Source organism: Barbatula barbatula, assembly GCF_947034865.1.
Source record: "Barbatula barbatula genome assembly, chromosome: 5".
In the NCBI taxonomy this organism is placed as follows: Eukaryota; Metazoa; Chordata; class Actinopteri; order Cypriniformes; family Nemacheilidae; genus Barbatula; species Barbatula barbatula.
In genome coordinates, this window is record NC_136769.1 from 8,214,215 (window position 1) to 8,231,728 (window position 17,514).

Below are 17,514 nucleotides of genomic sequence, written 5' to 3' on the forward strand. Positions count from 1 at the left end.
TGATTCCCAGGAAACTCAAACATTGATTAAACGTACACTTTGTAGAAATATGTTTGCCGAATGCATAGATTCAAATGCAGCTATTGGCTTAAACAAAAGCAGAAATGCATTACAGTAATAGAGGCCTAATGCAAACGAGTTTAAGAGCAGAACTGTGATCGCTGTCAAACTGCAGTTTCTGGGTCACCTCTATTTAATCTGTAACCTTTGTAAGAAACCATCTGGGACTTTAAGGAGCTCACTGTTATAATCAGTCTAACTTTTACAGTTAACACTGAATGGCTTTAGGCTCTGATAGCATTTTGCAGTATTTACGATTTTTCTCATCTCTGAAATACATTATGGTAAGAACCATTGTTTTTTATTCAGAGACTAGAACACTGTAAACCGGTTCAGAAAAACTGCTTGAGCAAACATCTCTCCTACCTTACGACTGAGGCTGGTGAGCGAGCCGGGTCGCAATACGCGCCGTTTCCTGCAGGAGAGGATTGGGCGCGTGCGTGCAGCCACACACGTACTGTCGCGTGCAGGAGGAGCCGAAGAGGCTGTCTGCTTCTGCTGAGCCTCGGAACGGAGATGCTCGTCCGGATCCGAGCTGTCAGGGGAACCAGACCGTATACTGAATGAGGACAGAGTGAAGAGGGCAGAACAACGTTAGGATGATAAAAGAGAACGGACCATATTTATATCTTAGGCAACAAGCTATAATGAATTAAATTTCGTGAAATTCTAAAAGGTCCGTTTTCATCATACTGTTTTTGTGTTATGCTAAAAAAAAAGGTGTGTTCAGAGCGTGTCATACCTGTTGATGACACCATTGACTTGTCTGCCAGGTGCACAGCTTTTCCTCAAGCCTGTTTCCGTGGCGATACCATGGGATGACACAGAACCCTCCACTCCAACAGTATCATGGTCCTAAACAGAAAAGAAAAAATGTTGGAAAAAACCCACCAATTTTCTCCCTGAGTTGGTTTGGCCCAGAGAGCTGAACGGTCCCTGCTGCATTTCTTCACTACACTGAATGAATAAAAAGGTCAGCAGCACTTTGCATGAGAGAAACAAAGAGATCAAGTGTTTGGAAGCCTTCGCCTCAATCCTTTCTCTCCTTCTCCCAACAATCCCAGCATTCTCTTGGGCAGAGTGTGTAGGCCTGCATCATACTGAACTTTCACTTAAATGAGCCTTTTATTTGTTTGTGTAGTTTTACTGATTCCAATAACTAAGTTCGGTACTTCTTATCTGTGTGTGAGTTAATCGCTATTAAATGTCCGTGTTTCTGGTCTTACACGTGAGACAGGGCAGGTACTGGTCTCTGTTCTGGAGCCACCGCTGTCCTCCGGTACAGAATTGCACACCGAGCTCTCCCCCAGTAGAACGGATCCCTGTTAAAACAAATGCACACATTTAGGCGCAAATATATAACCTAATGTACAAGCAACATAGTCCAATGTCCGACAGGAGGTTGTTTGCTTCCCCTGTAACAACTTTCTGCACCTCCTTTGGCTTTCGCAAGCCTGTAAAAAACCTAAGTTCATAACATTAAACTGCAAAAACAGCAGAATATGAGTTGATCCGCAGTAACCAACAACAAAAGCTTTGGTTTTAAATGGTAGTGAGGACCAATGCAGAGGACTTTAGCAAACATTATCTTTTTTTAACGTAACGTGGCTTGTATAAATTAAGATAATAGTCTAAAAAAGGCCAATATTTGGCTTCTCCACAATTAACATTTCCCAATAACAATGTCTGCTCAGGCAAATAACTACAAAAATAATCTATTGATAAGGTTGTATTATGTTTGTATGTAAATACTAGAACTTTCATTTACTTTACTAGGGAAAAACTATATTTTGTTTTGTGATATATTGTCCAAGAAATAACAGTGAATAGCGATATAATTGTCATTTTATTGTCTGTGCTGTCTACAAATCAGTAGAAAAAAGCCATAAACTCATACTGGTTGATCATTTGTCCATATTTCACACTTAGCTTACAAGCAATACAAAATGCACATTTCCAATAATTCTGAATCTTTAATTCTGTATGGACATGATCGGATTCTTTCAGAGGGCAGCCGCTGCAAATAATGGACGAGAAAGCAAATGGGGATTTCCCGAATCATTACAATGGGAAAATGAGCAAGAGCACTTTAAAACTCCAAACACTGAGCTAGAAAAACATGAACCAATGATCCCACAAGAGCAGTTCACCAAGGGGACATCAGCAAGCACCTGTGTTGCCAAGTTACCAGAGGCAGGAGCCACCTCTGCTTGCTTAAACATAAACCACATAATCTGTGATTCAACAATAAACAGCATGAAAATTCACTTTAACGTGGACGTTCAACATGAAATATTTTTTGCTAAAGTCAATCATTCAAGATGTTTTTTGCAATTCATCTCACACAATGTAATGTTGCTGAAACATAAGCTGTTTCTGCATGAAAAGCATATGATGCACAAATGTGAACACATTATGTATTTGTACCCACCTTGCTGGAGCGGATCTGTCTGTAGATGTCGGTCTGTTGCCGTATACGGTACTCCAGGTCCGAGACTTGTGCCTGTAGCCAATTCCAGCGACTGATGATAGCGGCCCGGTCCACCGCAAAACGGCCTTCCGCTCTTCTCCATCTGAGGAAACAGAAAAGCAATGGTTACATATCAACTTCACTTTGGTGTCTACGCCAAAACACTAGCGATGTCACATCAAAATGATCAAAAAACTGCTCCCTTTAACAATCAATGAAGCCATCTACAATGGAACTTGAACTTTTCTACATCACCTGCCATCTCATGCATGTTGCAGAATATGGAAGCAAGAAATCAAAACCGAAAAACTGACAGGAAGTCAACAAAACCAGTTAGGTCTAAACTTCCTAAAGCTTTTTATGTGCATGTGAGACTTCTCGTCACAACATGCATTCAACAGGACTTTTCCCAGAATCCATTCAATTTGCCCTGTGAGTCTTCAATGGAGTCCACTTCAAAAAATCATTCCGAATGATATGCTGAAGATAAAATGAATTGACCTCTGACCTCTTTACATTAAACCCAGTACATTCTTGCCCAAGCTCACTTGTGGTTCAGCTGAATAAGACACTGTTGTTGTTTTGCAACCTTCAGTGAGCACAAGTACATGAGTCAAGATTTCCCTGAATCAGAGAGAGCGAGACACGTCAAAAGTGATGACGGAAAAGAAACACAATGAAGAGTGAAGCGAGGAGAAATGGAATAACATTCTCATCTGCTTCAGAGAAAGTTGAAAAAAGCTTTTTAAAAAGTCCTTTGCTTTTTTACAAGAACTAATATTGATCGATACTTCCAAGCCTCTCTTTATCTTTAAGCATTAGGGATATCAAAAGTTCTGTTTTTTATATATACAAAGTCAATATTAAACAAGAGTTCATTTATGTTGCATATATTTCAGGATTCATTTCCACTGTGTGCTCCTCAAATTCTGTCATCATTTACTCACATTTCTTTGTTCTAAAGAACAGAGAAAAATATTAAGGCGAAACTAGTCATGGGCCGAATACCGGTTTCATGGTATACCGAAGTTACAAGAACTTCAAAACCGCTAAAAAATGTATGCGATACTGTTTCCAAGGTGTGAGCTGTGTTTACAGAAAAATAAATAATAAAATCATGTAATTCAATGTTTGATATTTACGTGTAATATATGACAGAAAATAGTTTTTTGGAAACAATAGCGTTATTTTAGGGCTTTATTTTTACCTGACACACATGTTCTATATAAAATATATTGTGTCCAGTTGAAAAGTAGTTTTTGTATAAGCAGACATTTGGAAATAACACATTTTAGTGTTGTAATAGCAGAACTGTAATTCTGGCATGCATCTTTGATCCTGCCTACACACACAAACTGTGAGACAGACATTAGTCAGGCCTATGGCCTTTACATTTGAACGATTTAAAAAAATAAAAAAACATAATATAAAATTAATTGTATTCATTAAAAATATATTTAAACAATTTTGTTTTGGAATTATAATTCGATCCTCAAAATAAAAATCAATCACACGAGTCAACCTGCCGATCGCAACAATGACCACAAATCCAGTATGTAAATAAATCCCAATGAGGCAGTGGATTTTCACCATCATTCTTCCTGTTTACTGGAAATCCGCATTTCCCTCTTGCCAGTACACAGAGTGTTTCTTGCATCCTTGCACAACCTTTTTTAGAGGCCTTCATTTATCCCCCACATGGTGTGGGGGAGGGGCAGACACGTGCAGTAATACCCACTGTTCGCCACAAGAGGCAGCGTGTGAACATGAGTACATTTAATGTAGTGCATGTCTGCATGCAGCCACCGGAATATGACAGCTGCTTTTCAAGTGCACACAGATAACCACCAAGTGATAGATGAAAGTGAGCGTGCATATGATATGACGTCCAAAAATACCACTTGAAAAAGCCGCTAGTCTTCAAAACAGCCAGGCTGCGTTTGTAAGAGGAAAAGGGAATTAAAAGCAGTGAGTGAGCTGTTGTGGTACAAGCAGATGTTAAACGAGTGCAGATGAGTGAACCAAAGCTGTTCCCTGACCGTTGTCCTTAAAGGAAGCTGAAAACAAACAGGAAGTGGCCACAAAACACTGGCCACGTGAGGAAAGACTAGATGAGAATTACAAGGGCAGAACAAACGCTTCTGGGAAGACCCGAGCATAGGAAATTTACATAAGCCGATAAAATAGGATGTCTATAGCAATTCTGTTACAAGTTAGAGTAATGTGTCAAAGAAAGAGTCATTTCAACTATAATGTCCACAAGGCCTGTGTGTGTGAGTTAAAGACGAGTGCATAAAGCACACAATATTATTTAATTTAAACGTATTAAAACACGATATTTAAAAATAGAATTCCTAAGAATTCTGTAACCCCATGGGCTCACAACATTTACATATCATATCTTATGTACAATTTGTCAATGTTAAATATGTTCACAATACTAAAACAGGCTAATTTAGGATATAAGCATTTCTCATACAAGATCGCAACATTTTACCAGGAAATTAACTGGTGCTTCGGCTGTGACGAGATCTCATGGCGCGCTAGAAGGACGGGTTTCAGCGTTTGCGCACATTACACTCCCTCGTCAGCACTAGTGTTTATGACAGTACAGTATAGCAATTGCAAGTTCACATTACGTTATTTTAAATACATTCAGAGGCAAACCTCTACAAGGACAGATTATCTGTCTCTTACATATGTGCAATGCAAGCATAAAACATTGTTTATTTAGTTTTATTTACAGTTTCTCCAAAAGGCTATGAGCGTTCAGTCAGTGGAGGAAGGAGGATTGACGGTGTGCACTGTTAATTGTTAAATGATCGCAATCTCGATTCAAACACCCACATGATCCTGTTCATAAAAAAATCAACGATTATCCTGTGTCTATTACACCTCCGATTTAAATCACACCGCCCTAATCTGTGTTGGTTCTGCCACTGAAACTTAAACTTAAAAAAATGTACCACTATAGTTTAACTATGGGATTTGTTGTAAAGACTTATCACTGTAGTAACTAGGATAACCATGAAATATGTATCCAAGTGGATGCAGCTCACTGGTGGTGGGTGAGGAGAGACCCCCTCATATGATTGTCAAGCGTTACGGGTGTACACCAATACACAAAGCGCTATATAAATGCCTCATTCATTCATGTAATAATTTTTACGCAAAATCCTAAATATTACTTGGCTAAATATTTGTATATGTCAGAGACACAAAATGTTTTTTTACTAGAGGTTCTAAGGTGAATAAAATACAGTTTTTGCCTAAATACTTCAAGGATTTCTTTAAAAGAAAGTCTAAAATATAGTCTCATTCTCGTGTACCCAGTCTTGTCACACCCCTACTCTACAAACACAAAGTCATGCATATACAAACAGTCCAAACATGTACATGGCAAATAATTCCTTTACACAGGTTTTTTTATTGTGGCCCTCTTGGCATTTATGTAAAGGCCTAGATGGCATTGACAGCATATTTTGGAAAATTTGCCAAAAACTGAACCAAAATAAAGCCACTTTCACTTTTAGAAATTGATGGTGTCTCACATTATTTTGTTAAGATTCAATCAAACAAAAGTTCCTCTAGCTCCAACCCTCACCTATTTTAGTATTGCTACTACATTAATATCACATTTAAGATGCCCTGAACCTTGAAGCAGACAAAAAATATTGGCTTCAGGCATTCACATCACCCAGCCATTGCTTGTTTGTGTGCTTATTTTTGTTTGTCTAGTGAAGACAAAGTGTGGAAAATAATCTGCTTGTCTGGGCCTGGTGGTGACTCGACTCCTTTTCCACCGGACGACAAATTGCAAGTCGTAACAGAGCTTACAAGCAACATCCACCTGACCCGACAGGTCAGAATTGTACACAAGTAAAGAAAGAAACAGCGGATTCACAAATTGAGAGACATACACAAACCCTTGAACTGTTCTCAGCTGATTCCTAAACACCGTGACCACTGCTAAGACCAAACCATGATTTAGACTAATATTATCAAGCTATAACACAATCACAAACCAACTTGAGTAGAAACATGCTGAAGGACAAGGACGGCCCAATCCAAGGTCAGAAAACAGATGAGTATGACTCCCTGGGGGATGGTGATGTGAAGCGCACAGAGGTGAAACCTAACAGTGAAAAGCATGCGATTGTCATTTCACAGAGCGTTTTTAAATTTCACCTGTTTTTATTCTAGATCACCGGCTTCTTCGTAAAGTCCTTGCCCACAGATGCGCAGGCGTTGAAGCGCACCCTCGCCCAGCTTTTTCAGGAAATGACAGAACAAGGCGGAGGGCCAAAATGAAAACACAGGAAATCAAGCCTGCGGTGATCATTACGTGGGTAACACAAAGCCAGCTGAGAGACGATAACAAAGAGCGTGTGCACCTGCACGCATGCAAATATAAACGACCTTGACAATACAAACACAATCCTTCATAACAGCAGTGTTAAAGTGTTTCAAAGACTTAAGTATCAGTGATCGATTCAAAATAAAAACCCTAAAATGTCTCTGCGTGCTATTTAAAGGCACCTGATTTTTATTACATGCTGCAGTTGGAAGCATTTGGTGAAAGCGTAAACGTGCGTGTCAGGCCGAATGTGTACCGACTGTAAGGCAAGAGACAGAGCGGCTCTGCTGCAGACATGATGTGGGCGTCGTCTGGAGAACAAAGAGTTTGATGTGCACAGTGGGAGGGAGGGAAGCCCCGCCTCTTAGGGTCACATGACTAGCAAGAGGCAGACACGAGGCAGAAACAGAAAAGCAATGGAGTACAGAACAGAAAAGAACTGCTGTGTTTTAAAGTGTGACTAAAATAGTTTTGTATTGTTTGGAGACTGAACATTGTTGAACTAAAGTCATTAAAGAAAAGAAGGGCATACAAATGTTGTAGACCAGGTCTATTTGTATACAGATGTCTGAGAAGTAAACAAATCATTCGTGTGAATTCTTTCAGAAATGAAGCATGACCAGAATTTTTTTTATGAATCATTAAAATATTACTGTTGGAAACGCCGTGATCTTCGAGACTGTAGTGTACACAGAGTTCATTAAAGTTTCGCTTAAATGTGTGATCTGAATAAACAGTGTTCATAAACGTTGTTTAAATAGTAGCCTCACTTCAAATGAATAGCGTCAAACAGCCAGAAGAGTATTCCTTACATCACGACTTAAACGGCTATTCCAACACAAAAAGACCATTAAATACTTCCTGGGCCTAGACGTACCAAACAAAAAGACTGGCCAAGAACTGGGTTTTAAAATTCGTAACAGAGATCTCGGAGTCCTGTGAACACAAATGAACCTGCGAGTGAAATCTGTCCTGCACTCATGGACATTGGGCCTGGTCTCTCGCAGAGGAAGCCTGCGGCCCCAATCATCATGCCTCCCGGCACATTACTGTCAGTCAGCAGATTTCCGCTGTGCCGCTCACACGAGTGACCAGACCTTTTCACAGTGCACAAGTGTGGCAACGGTTTGTGATAACGTTGCGCACTCGTAAATAACGCACACTATCACAGCGGGTCACGTGTGAGGGGGTGTTGGTACAGATAAAGGGGGTCTGGAGAGTCTGATAATAAACCTGTTTCCTCACTGTCCACATCACGACCATCCTTCCCGCCAAAACACGAGGAGGGGCATCTGACGCTAAAGGAGCCGAGGATCGTTTTACATTACTAATGTTTAACTATAGCAAACATGGAAGCCGGTGATGTGTAGGCGCTTGGATAACTAATGCATTTGTATCTTTCTTGTTCTTTAAACCTTCAAGAGAAACATGCAATTGCCTTTTGCACACTCGATACATTAGGGCTGGGAGATCTTCCCAAAAACGCATATCTAGATCTTCTTCATTATGTATCTCGATCCACGATCTGAATTGAAATACAGGGCGGTACAATAAACCTCTGTAGCACCAGCGCTATGTGCAAAAACGTTTGTAGCACAGGCAAACAGTTGTACAGGTAGCACAAACGCCTGTTATCATTAAAAAAACAACAGCAGATCATCACATAAATAGACTGGTTTACAACAAAGGACATTAATGTTATAAACAAATGGATCACTTAGGGCCATATTTTTAGTTCACACATTTTTTTACTATACAACAGAAATATATTTGTACACATAAAAATACTGTAGTAGCCTATACTAGCATTTACTAGGCCTATAGTAAACTGCAGTAAGTTTTTTTAATTAATATAGTAAATATTAAAGTATACTACAGTTGATACTAGAGGTAAATTAGCGGTGCGCCATACATTACCGTCGCTGTTACCGCTCTACATAATAAAAAGACAACGGATCAAACTTAAACAGCACCCGGTCGCTCAACAGCTACAACTTCAAGCCAGTCTATGCTATAAACACTTGATAACAGATTTGCTTCATGAGAACAGACACGATAAATGCAACCCATACCTATGAATGTGACCTTTTTATTATCATTACAGTTAGGACAAAAACATTGGCTTTCATAATGTTTTAGTTACTGATTTAGCTTGCTTGTAAACTTGTAAAGTTATTATCAAAAAGCTGAAATTAAACTATAAATAGAACATTTTGCCTAAAATAAATGTTATTCTTGTTTGTACATAATGACAAATGTTGCACAATAGTCACTCCTATTAAACAAATTATATTCTTTAGTTTAAAAACACCCAGTTGAAAACTAGTGGATCTTTGAAAACAACTGTCAAGTCCAAGCATGTCTTCAAGCTAAAAAAATGCTGCTGTTTTATATCAAATTACTTTGTATATCCTTAAGAAAGAATGCTTTGGAAGAATTGTAACCAGACAGTTCTTGGCCACCATTGACTACCATAGTAGGAAAAACGTCTGTGTTCTTTTGAACACAAAAGAAGATATTTTGAAGAATGTAGGAAAGCAAACAGTTCCGGGGCAATTTTGACCATCACTGTTATTTTTCCTACCATGGCAGCCAAGAACGGTTTGATTCCACACATTCTTGCAAATATCTCTCTCACAGTTCCTCAGAACAATAAATGTATGCAGATTTGGAACAACTCCAGGGTGAGTAGTCAGTAACAAGTCATAGCAATTGAAAGTTTTGGTCCATATGAAAAATAACAGCATGCGCAAAATTCCAAAATGGAAAATACAACAAAGCACTCCAGAATTTAAACATCCAAATTACAAAATATCCTCACTCTCTGGTGTATTTAAAATGCCTTACATCTGGAACTAATGCACTGCTCTTGCCAGATGGTTTCACATTCTACCAAATTTAAATCTCTTCAACAGAATTCCAAAATTTCCCAACAAACAAGCACTAAAACGGGAGTAGACTCAATCTGCGCCTCCCTATGACACAAGTAGAATGGGAGCCAGCAAATACTGAGGTGAATCCATGGTGGAATTCTGGAGTCATTGCATGACTAAGAAAACGAGGAAAAGTTTTAAAAAGAGAGAAAACAAACTGGCTAAAAACAAGTACAAAGGAATGAATGCGTGTGCACGAGAGAGAGTGCGAATTGTTATGCAATGGGTGTGGGTACATATTTCCAAAGAGGGCTGTCAGTTCTTCTGTAAGCAGCTCCAGATGTTTGGAGATCAGGGTGGGAAAATGACGCGGGCGCTTGGCATGTTTCAACTCCTAACTGCACGACCAGAGCAGCAACAGTAGAGCCAGTGGCGACAGTTTTACGGCAGAAGCAATCTGTGCAGGTTCCTCCAAAACCAGTGACTTGAAATACGAATCAGTCGAAAATATGTTCAACAATGTAAAAATCTTAAAGTAACTGAGCAATGCCTGTTCTCCAGTTTCTCATGTCATTGCTTCATGGTACTTCAGCATATCAAACAACTCTAAACAAATTTATGTAGGAAAAAAAGACAACAAAGAGACAACTAAGGGCAAAGGGATTTTCTATACATGAGACTTCTATATCACGTGACTCTGGAATACAGCACACTAGTCATATGGACTGAAATTCTGCCGCTTTTGTTTGACTGACAGGCTTAGTCCAGATTGCATTTTTTCATAATGGAGACTTTTTCATTACAGGTGAATAACAGCATTTTCTGTGTTATTTGTGTTTGATGGCATTTTGGTATACACAGAGCAGAAAATTGCTTCAATGTACTTCCACATACGCAAATCTCAAAATCATACAAAGGCTTTCAAACAAATTAATCGCGATTAATCACATCCAAAATAAATGGTGTTTGCATAATACATATCTGTGTAATGTGCATTTTCATTTTGTATACATAAACACAACAACATAAACACTACTTATAAATACGTTTAAATATTTCGGAAATATTTTAACAAATTTTAATTATATATAATATTTACTATTTTGTATATTTTTCTTAAATATATACATGTATGTGTGTGTTTATAAATACAAAATCAATATGCACAGTACGTAGGCATATATGATATAAACACAAACCTTTATTCTGGATGCACTTAATCGTCATATATATGATTTGTGTTTGAGCTCTGGAATGTGTGTGTGTACAAGCTGTCCTGACTACACAAGCACTGCTTACACCCGCTGCCTTTAAGAACATCAGATTCACCTGATCAAGGTACGAAGAGCATTTTAATCAATCACTGCATCACATGTCACAGGACCGGATGAAAGTCTGGACCTTGTCTTGCTGAAAATACTTCAAATACACAAAATAAATAGGTCACCATGTATTTACTGATTTCTAAGCAATGGTGAGTAATGAGCACTACAGGGATGGTGCTGCGGTTACATGGCAACCCATCATGGCTAATTAGCTTCTACAGCACAAATTCATCTAGCCATTAAAAATGTATTTGTTTAACAAAAATCATATAAAGTAGGATGGCGCACACGTTAAACTACGCTAAATTCAGCGGACTCATTTGATCTCAATGACTGCTAAAACATGCACAATGCAGTCTTCGTCTGAACAATGGACACATAACCTAGAACTCCACGTCATAGATGGTATTAGTATAAATTGGAGAGAAAAGGGATGAGGACAGAAGAGGATTTCATTTCACGCCGCAGATGTGCACTGATCAAGGGAGCGTTTAGGAGCAGACATACTCTGGTGGTCAGATAAAAACCAGCCTGGTCAAAGCCCTGGAGGAGAAATCAGACACTTTCTTTAGAAATATGTACGTCTGTGATGCACCAAACACCTGCTTGTGTGACATCAGACAGGCTCAGATGTGAACAGCAATAACTTGCAGCCTATGAGACACAGAACCAGTAGGAACCCAATACGAGCAAGTGAAACACTAACGCTGTGTATTAAAAAACAGCCTGTATACAAAAGTTTCAATGCAATATTTTTACAAAAATAGTAAAACTTTATTAATTTACGAGTATCATAAAACCAAGCAAAAGTACACAATATGGCCTCCTTTATGTATGTTGCAACAGTCTAACACTTAAGCTCTATAAAAACAAGGAAACGTGTGAAACTTAAATAATAAACTACAAAGCCAAGTAATATGAAAAGATCTGTCTGTCGGTCTCCGTTTATTTGGGCTTTTTACCTGGTGACAAATAACTACAGCAAAAACAAACTAATACTAAAAACAGGATTTGTTTTAAATACACCAAAAAGCTCATAGCGCGGCTGTCTGATCCAGCACTGGCAAAAACCAACACTAAAAGAAAGCAGAGACTCTGCTTTTCCTCCACAGCATAGCTCAGCAACTCAGGAATTCATATTGTGGATCCGAGACAATGTCCAAAAACAATAAGATTATCTGCATCGCATCAGTGCTTAGAGAGGTTAGAGAGAAAATGTTTGAGACAAATCGTCTTTCTGAGTTATGTTTTAAGAACTCATAATCCAGCTACTGGCAGAGCACTAGTGACTGTCTCTGTCCAACATCTGTCAGACACATTGACCCAAGTCACAGTTGTTTACAACCAAATACTGAAAAATAACTAAGGCCAGATCATAAAAATCTGGTTATTGATTTCCTACCGCATCTGTAAAAGTCTAGTTTGCACGGTGCCCCGTACAAACATAACATCTACAAGTGGGAATATGAGTAACATTATTTATGCTGTTCCTTCTAGAAAGTTCAGACACTCAATTTGACCATGTGGGTGAAAGATAAAGCCACAACGCCTTTAGCTATACTGTCTTTTACCCAAATCATGTGCAGCAAAGAAAACTGATTGGTCTGACAATCATATGACATCATAATGTTTGTAGTGATCTGACAGTCGTATGACATCATAATGCTTGTAGTGATGAGTCATATCTCTAAACCTATACGTGCTAGCAGCATCACATTGTCCAGCCTTGACCCACACTTGGTACAGATAAAGCCTGTGCCCCGAACTAAAGAAATGATCACCCACATATTTCAGTACAGAAGACAAATCAGGCCAAGCAAGGCAAGACGCATTTAATGGGTTGATTTACCACATATGCCACACATTCATACGGACGGGCGGGCACAAGCACGTGCACGCGCACACACGTACTCTTCACAGAGGAGTTCTTTCATTATGGGCTAGGCACTGCGGGTGCTGCCAAGTTCAGATGATAGCTGGCTATACCCAGAAAAAATGTAAACCTGCGCTGTAGGTACAAGTCTACCCAAGTAGAAATAAAGCAAGAAATGCAAAAGTTCAAAATTAAATGTTCAGATAGATATATAGACTGATAGACTAAGTGCACTGTAGGACTACCACACTTTCTTTTCAAAGCTACATAAAACCAACAAAGGTCATAGACCTGATCTCCGGACAGCTAGTGCTCAGTGAACATCTGACGGTCTTTACATGGTTTCCACGGAGATACTCTGCCATTGCCAATGAAATACAAGAGACGGTGCGCTGCAGGGCAGATGTAGCTGTTGGCGTTTTCAAATCAGAGCTGATGTTTAAAAGGATGCCCCCTAAATATTCATATGAGACATGATTTAACGCTTCCCCACTAATGGTTAAAATGCATAATCAAGCAGAGAAAAAGCTTGCGTGATCAGTGGTTAAGAACAAATTCAATCTTTTTAAAGTAGCATCTGGATGGATGGATGGATGGATGGATGAAGAAAACTGCTTGTTTTGCCATTGTGTGTATATTTGTGCAAAGAAAAAAAATATGAATTTCATAAAAAGCTAGTTTACACTATACCAGAGCTGCCCCCTTTCAGTCAGTCGACTAGAAGATATTTATTCGAACACATTTTTACTAGTCGATTGTCTGAATATCATTTTAAAAGTGTTAACGCACCACTTTAGTCTCTTTACATAGCCGTTCACTCTAACACTACCATTAACTTGGATATCGGAATGCTATTATGAGCATGTTTACATGTTTATTTGTCCACGGGTGTAAGAGTAACGTGGTGGCTAAAAATGAGGAATATGCAATCCTACATTTGCCCGATCTGTTGAGCACATGCGCTGCACCCCTCCGCCATCTGTTTTCCGGTGGAGCGAACAAACTTGAGTTCCTGCGACCTTCCAAAAAGCTAAATGTGGCTTTATTCATTAAGATTCAGAATACTCCTTAATAAAGCATACAGAAATGCAGAAGAGCCTGAACGTGTTGTAGTGTTTAGTTACTGCTTTATATTTTATTTATTCGTGAATACAATGTATTGAATATATTTATTCCTATTTTTTTGCGTTCTGACCTCAAGAGTATTCTTTTGGTTTTAAAGCCGTCTGCTTGATTATTTCCACTGATATGGTTCCTTTTAAGGGCTTCAATTTGCTGTTATAGTATTAATTAATTTACCAATTTTTTATTTTGTACTTAACATTGCTACAATTGAAAATACTCACATTATAGGCGAATTTGCGGTGTGATCCAGAAAAATAAGATTTTGTTACGAGTCCGTAGGCCTTTTAATTTGCCGTTTTTGGTTCTTTTTTCAATTTTCACTAGTTCACAGTTAAGACGTATAATCTTAATTTATGGTGCTGTCACAGCGGATTGCATTATGCGTGTGCTTGAGCACTTAATTTATATTTTATAGGTACATTATAATGGTTTGGTATACTGGTGTAATTAAGAACAATGTTAGCAATGTTACATAAAATATATTTTTCATACATGAAGCTTAAACCATCATCTGATGTCCCCATTCCCCATGTATATTGAAATATTTAAATTCATATTTTAAACGTTTGAAAGGTCAACAAATGGCCTAAATGAACAACTAGGGCAGCCCTACACTGTACTCTTGTACACAAAAATGAAAACCAAACAGAGAGCACAGGGAACAGGGCACAGCTGGCTCTGCCCTTTAAAATCAGTCAGTCAATCCCTCTCCTGCTAACTGCAGGTGACTACAGTCGCGTTAAGTAACCTACAGAGAAATCCTCAGTGCATCTTCATCTGATCTACAGCTACAGTGAATGCACACGGACATTCGTTTCTGCTGTCTAAGAGATTGTTGTTCGTTTACACTTGCATGTACCGGAAGCAGCAGTTCCACTATTTAACAACTCTCACTTCCTGTACATGCTAACGTGGGCTGATCTGCACACAAAAAAAAAATCAAACGCTACGTAACACCTTAAACTGTACTACACCACTTTCGCAATCTGACAACCAGATCAGGTGAGGATTTAACTCAGAAACTGCATTTGCAAGCTCAACAATATATAAACATTGAGTTCAATGCATCTCCACAGCCAAAATCGCAGTCTATCAACACATGCGGAAAATGCTGTGCATTTGCAGTACTGCGGGCACAAACACGCTTTCGCACATGCACACATGGTACAGGTGCAGTCACAGGATTGTTTTGAGGGTATTCGTTTCCTGGCGGGTCTTGTATTTGAAACCCCCTGCCAATGCTTGCTCTCAACACAGATTAGGAAAAAGGCTCAAGCAATGGGCGTTGATAACTGGAAAGTCGGGAGATAAGAGAGATGGGGGTCTGGTTCAGTCTATTCCAGACACAAACAAAAATGAAAGCCCTTCATCAAATCATATATTCAAAGATAACGTCTTGTCGAATACAGCTCATCACGATTTGATTTAGTTACACTTATATAATTGAAAACATACGTATAAAACATCTGAAACATCCCAGAGTCATGTTAGCTTATGTGCTCACTCTATCACCTTATTTAGTTAAGTTGTGGACATTTACAAACATGTAGCTCTTCTGGATGTTTAAAGGAGCTTTACACCTATGCTAGACCAAAACAAAGCTTACAATTCAACAAATCTGGTGACATAAGCCTTTTAGGAGGCATAAACATGGATTGAAACTAATGCAAACCATTCACTAAAGAGGAAAAACAAGCAGAACATCTGGACACCAATTTGTTAGTCTTAACTGACAAAAACAATATTAATATGTTACCTCCTGACACTGGAGGGCAAATGTTCTACCCTAACCATATTACAGCTTCTGGTTTTTAACAGAAATCTCGAAATTATATAATTTGAAGTGATCGGATGTTTCTCATCATGGCTATTTCAAGCTGTAGGACACCGCAAAAACAATCTGGAAGTGAAGATTAACAGAAGGAAACAATCAAATCAAAATAGAGGGTAAAAACTTGACAAGCCGGCTGAATGATCTAGAAGGTTGACTGGAAAAACCAGAAACCAGGCTGATGGGGACGACTTGACAATTGTAGTGAAGAACAAAAAAAACATTACATTAGAAATTAACATTACACTTAAGGCAGGGGCAGTGTTGTTTGTGTATTGCAATATTTTTTTATTTCATATGTATTCAATCTAAAATAATAGCGACGGATGACCATTTTTTTACATGATATGACAGTACGGGCACAGACACTCTGTTAAAAGACAAAAGGGTGAAACCGTGTTTCCTAACTATTTGAAAATGAGCAGATTCGAATCCAAGCCTGCAAACTAAGGAAGATGCCCCACCCTGACGAATACAAGAATGTTGTTCAAGAGAGACAATTGACATGCGAAAACAGTCTAGGCTAGAGACATAATTATCACTGCTCCATCTTCTATGTGTTTAACAAAGAAAAATGTTGGTAAGAAAAATATTACCTAAATGCTGTAATTTTTGTATGAGACAGAACATTTTAGTTGTGGGTGTAAATGGCCACACACTTATATAATATTAAGGTAATGGAAGATAAAGGGGTCTGACATTTCAATTACTCTAATCCTTTCAGCTAGAACTGATTTGAATGAATTAAAGCACAATAGAAAGCAACCAGCTGGTGTGCAAGTACATGAACGCTTAATGTTAGTCTCACGCCTGCCCTTCTGCTGTCATGGACGGAGAAATGTGGTTGTGCTTATATGCTTGCAATGGATGTTAAGCGAGTCTTCATGGAAACTCTGTTATTTAGTGGCGTTTTGTTCAATGAGGGACACAGACACATGGACAACCATGTGTTACAAACATTATACACGGAAAGCCTTTGGCAAACCGGGTTAATTATTAAAGGTTTTGTTAACAGTGATTGAACATTTTCAAAGTCAGAAACTTGCCTTGATTGAACCCGATAATGAAAAACCTAATAGGACACACTGAGAGCTTCCCAACAGTGAATCTTGTGGACAACAATCCGGTTTACAACCAATGAACTGAAAACTCGTACAAATGACTCACTGTGTACTGTGGGTTTGCTTTGGATTGCACCAGTGTCCCTTTTAGCTCATGAAGACACAACCCTTAAGAGCTGATTCAACGGGATGAACACAATCCAGTACATATTAAAAAAGAAAACTTGACAATGATGCTGCATTGTATGGTCCTAGTGCTCAGACCCACAAAGACGACCACACAAAAATATAACCACATGTACAAGGACTTAAAGTCTCTGAAAACCAGATGACCAAAAATAAAAATTCCATCATTTATGTTTGAATGTCATTGTTTTGATGAACACAGAGAAAGACATTGGAAGGATGCTTTTAACTAAACAGTTTGTGGCCACCATTGATCATAGTAGGAACATTTGCTTTACACATTTCTTTGTTCAGTTGATATTTTGAAAAATGTAGTAAAGAAAACAGTTCTGGGGCACCTTTGTCATTTTTCC

General features: G+C 38.7%; 1 protein-coding gene across 1 annotated transcript in view; it reads right to left on the reverse strand.

Moving 5' to 3' along the window:
- The window catches only part of kansl1b (KAT8 regulatory NSL complex subunit 1b), a 41,091-nt gene that overhangs the window by 8,672 nt on the left and 14,905 nt on the right, over positions 1–17,514 (reverse strand). Inside the window, exons 3-6 of the mRNA XM_079456558.1 lie at positions 2,492–2,633; positions 1,287–1,382; positions 803–915; positions 427–619 (exon numbers count right to left, since the gene is read on the reverse strand). Coding sequence (XP_079312684.1) covers positions 427–619; positions 803–915; positions 1,287–1,382; positions 2,492–2,633 — 544 coding nt within the window. The remainder of the gene's footprint in view (positions 1–426; positions 620–802; positions 916–1,286; positions 1,383–2,491; positions 2,634–17,514) is intronic.